Genomic DNA, 3,189 nt, shown 5'->3' on the forward strand with positions numbered 1-3,189 from the left:
GTCTTTATCGACGGGGTTTTTAACCACTATTCGACGAAGAGGTATCCGAGTGGGGCTGGGAAAAGCGAGCAGCACGCGGTTGTCCAGATGGTCACCGATCCGGATACTAACCACGCGCTACGTTGATTAACTTGAATGATTTATTGGGAACTGGTGTATTGTCGCCGCTGGCTCAACCCCTTTTTCTTCTACTCTCTTATGCCCTTTTTAAATCACTTTTCCTTCATCTTACCTGGCAGACACATTGTATTTTCCCTTGGGATACACATAGCCATTCATTTCCTCACTGATGAGACGGCGCTGAATTCGGAGCACATTCTCAATGTGCTTTCCAATGTCCTGGGAAATATTTCTGGGCCTCTCCCTGTCATCGAACCGCAGAAGACTCTGTGAACACGAAAAAAATAATAGGTTTTATGTGAAGAGGTTCGATAGAGCGAAATGTATTGAAAAATCTGGTGTGAACATCACACAACTTTCGTTATCCTATTGAATGATGCTTATTTTGATGTTCTTCTATCGTAACTTTTACAACGCTTGTCACAAATGTCGTTCCAGACTTAATACACTACACTCAATTTTATGACTTGACTTGGATTCGAACCCCCAACCTCCAGATCCAGAGTCCACCACTGAGGTTTGTGATAGAGCGAAATGTCCACAAAGGTGGATGAAACTCGAGTTGAAGTTGTGAAAAATATATCAAACGAAAAATAAAAAGGTACTTGAGAATAACTAGATATCATGCTGAGATTCAGTCAACAACCACCCCTCTTTTTATTGCCGAATGGCTGAAGGTAACTTGCGTACTATTTCAATTTTAACCTTATAGTTGCATACTAAAATGAAAAAAAAAGATGTCCGACTTGCGTACTGGGACTTTTTTTTTCTTCTGGAATGAAATCATACATCATCTTGGACGGAAGAAAAGTGCTCTTCTTGTAACGGCAACCTTTTTTGTCAGTAACTTGATATGTTGTTTCTGTACCAGTTATTACCAACTGCTGTTGGCAAGATTCCTGTGTGGCATTGGAATAGTGGGTAAGTTGACAAATATTCATTAATACCTGGACGCTTAGTAGGCAGATTTGTAAAACGGAAGAGTACTGATGAAGTCAACTAAACTGAAGAAGGTAAAAGAAATACATATTTTATGTATATTTAGCTTGCCTCCAGAATTATTACTTTTAACTTTAGTTTGCACTATACGTTTTTCCTACTACGAAACTGCCTACATATATTATATATTCTTGTTTTGTTTGGTTTGTCAAATTGCAGGATGTATGATCAACAACGGTAACTACCTGTCCGAGATAAGTGAAACCAAATACAAAGGCATGCTCTGTAGCCTAACAGTTGTGGTTGCGGTTATGGGCGCCCTCTTTGTTATAATCCAAGGTTCCTTCTTGAGCTATTTCCACATCAATCTGATCACGACAGTTGCCTGCGGAATACTTCTAGTAGTATTGCTTTTGTACATACCAGAATCCCCCGTCCATTTACTTCGCAAGGGCCAAGAACATAAATCCAAGGAAATATTAAAATGGCTGAGATGTACCGAGGACGAATATGTTCTTGACAGAGAGCTCAAGATATTGAAGAATAGCTTCCTCAACACTTCTCAATCCACACGAAAACTATCTGTAGCTGAAGTACATTCCAATCCTTATCGTAAAGTAGGTAGTTTCTTATTGTTGAGTACCTTAACTGTTTCAGTGGCAGTACTCAACAGTTGACCTGTGCCACTAAATACTGATTTTACTTGAAATACCGTCGAAACATGCTGTTGTAAATTTCCTTTCCGTCATAATGCTCCAATGATCTTTTGAAACTAGGTATTGCGCTTGTGGCACCTGATAAAATACACAATCATGTACACAGGTAGTTAGACCAGATTTTTTTCATTTTATCATGTCATACTTGTATAGGCAATAGGCAGTAGGTTGAGCAAGGCAAACGACTCTCGTTTCTTACAACTTTATCATCTTTCAAATGTAATTTACCCTATGAAAAACTGGATCAATTAGTTTCAATTAATGCATGTACATATCTCGTCATTACACAAAGTGTCACATGAAGGAAATTTTCTATATGATTTGCATTCCAATGATGAATAATTAATTATATTAACTACCTGTGTACAATTGTACATGATTGTGTATTTTATCAGGTGCCACAAGCGCAATACCTAGTTTCAAAAGATCATTGGAGCACTATGACGGAAAGGAAATTTATGGACGCTCTTCAACTGACCTTTGTTAAATGTATAAAACCGATAATGGGTCTATTAAAGGTAAGTCGTGTGATGTTCAGACCAGATTTTTTCATTTTATCATGTCATACCTACTTGTATAGGCAATAGGCAGTAGGTTGAGCAAGGCAAACGACTCTCGTTTCTTACAACTTTACCATCTTTCAAATGTAATTTACCCTATGAAAAACTGGATCAATTAGTTTCAATTAATGTATCTCGTCATTACACAAAGTGTCACATAAAGGAAATTTTCTATATGAATTGCATTCCAATGATGAATAATCAATTATATTAACTACCTGTGTACATGATTGTGTATTTTATCAGGTGCCACAAGCGCAATACCTAGTTTCAAAAGATCATTGAAGCACTATGACGGAAAGGAAATTTACAACAGCATGTTTCGACCGTATTTCAAGTAAAATCAGTACACAGGTCAACTGTTGAGTACTGCCACTGAAACAGTTAAGGTACTCAACAATAAGAAACTACCTACTTTACGATAAAAATGAAGAGCTCCTCTAGTAACACAATAATTATTTTAAAAGTAATTATCATGCCGTATTCACACATATTGATCCGTCTTAATGAACTCAACCTACAAAAACTTGTTCTTTTTTTTCACGTTTTGATAATTTACCATTTTTTATTTCTATGAAATAAATTTCATTCCATTTTTAATTATTACTTATACCGAAAAAAAAAACTAGTTTGATACAAACTGAACCAAATTCTTGTAATTGCTGAGAGAACATGACTGTGAGAGATATTTCCATGGTAGAAGTTGTGAAGTTATAGATCAAGGACGTTTGGAATATTTTTCACCAGAGGGGTTAGTCTGATTTGCGTTTCGCATCCTTGGCACATTTGACATCTACATACCAAATTTCAAGTCTCTATCTCTTACCGTTCTCGAGATATTTTGTTTACAGACA

At 36.7% G+C, this 3,189-nt stretch overlaps 1 protein-coding gene across 1 annotated transcript; it reads left to right on the forward strand.

Annotated features, from left to right (window-relative positions):
* Window positions 1–892: 892 nt before the first annotated feature.
* LOC113472309 (facilitated trehalose transporter Tret1-2 homolog) lies at window positions 893–3,052 on the forward strand. Its single transcript, XM_026832001.1, has 3 exons — window positions 893–1,041; window positions 1,279–1,676; window positions 3,005–3,052. Exons 2-3 carry the CDS (start codon window positions 1,284–1,286, stop codon window positions 3,050–3,052), a joined length of 441 nt encoding a protein of 146 aa, XP_026687802.1. The 5' UTR covers window positions 893–1,041; window positions 1,279–1,283.
* The last annotated feature ends 137 nt before the right edge of the window (window positions 3,053–3,189 follow it).

The sequence above is a fragment of the Diaphorina citri genome, unplaced genomic scaffold (genome assembly GCF_000475195.1).
Source record: "Diaphorina citri unplaced genomic scaffold, Diaci psyllid genome assembly version 1.1 scaffold4721, whole genome shotgun sequence".
Lineage (NCBI taxonomy): Eukaryota > Metazoa > Arthropoda > Insecta > Hemiptera > Psyllidae > Diaphorina > Diaphorina citri.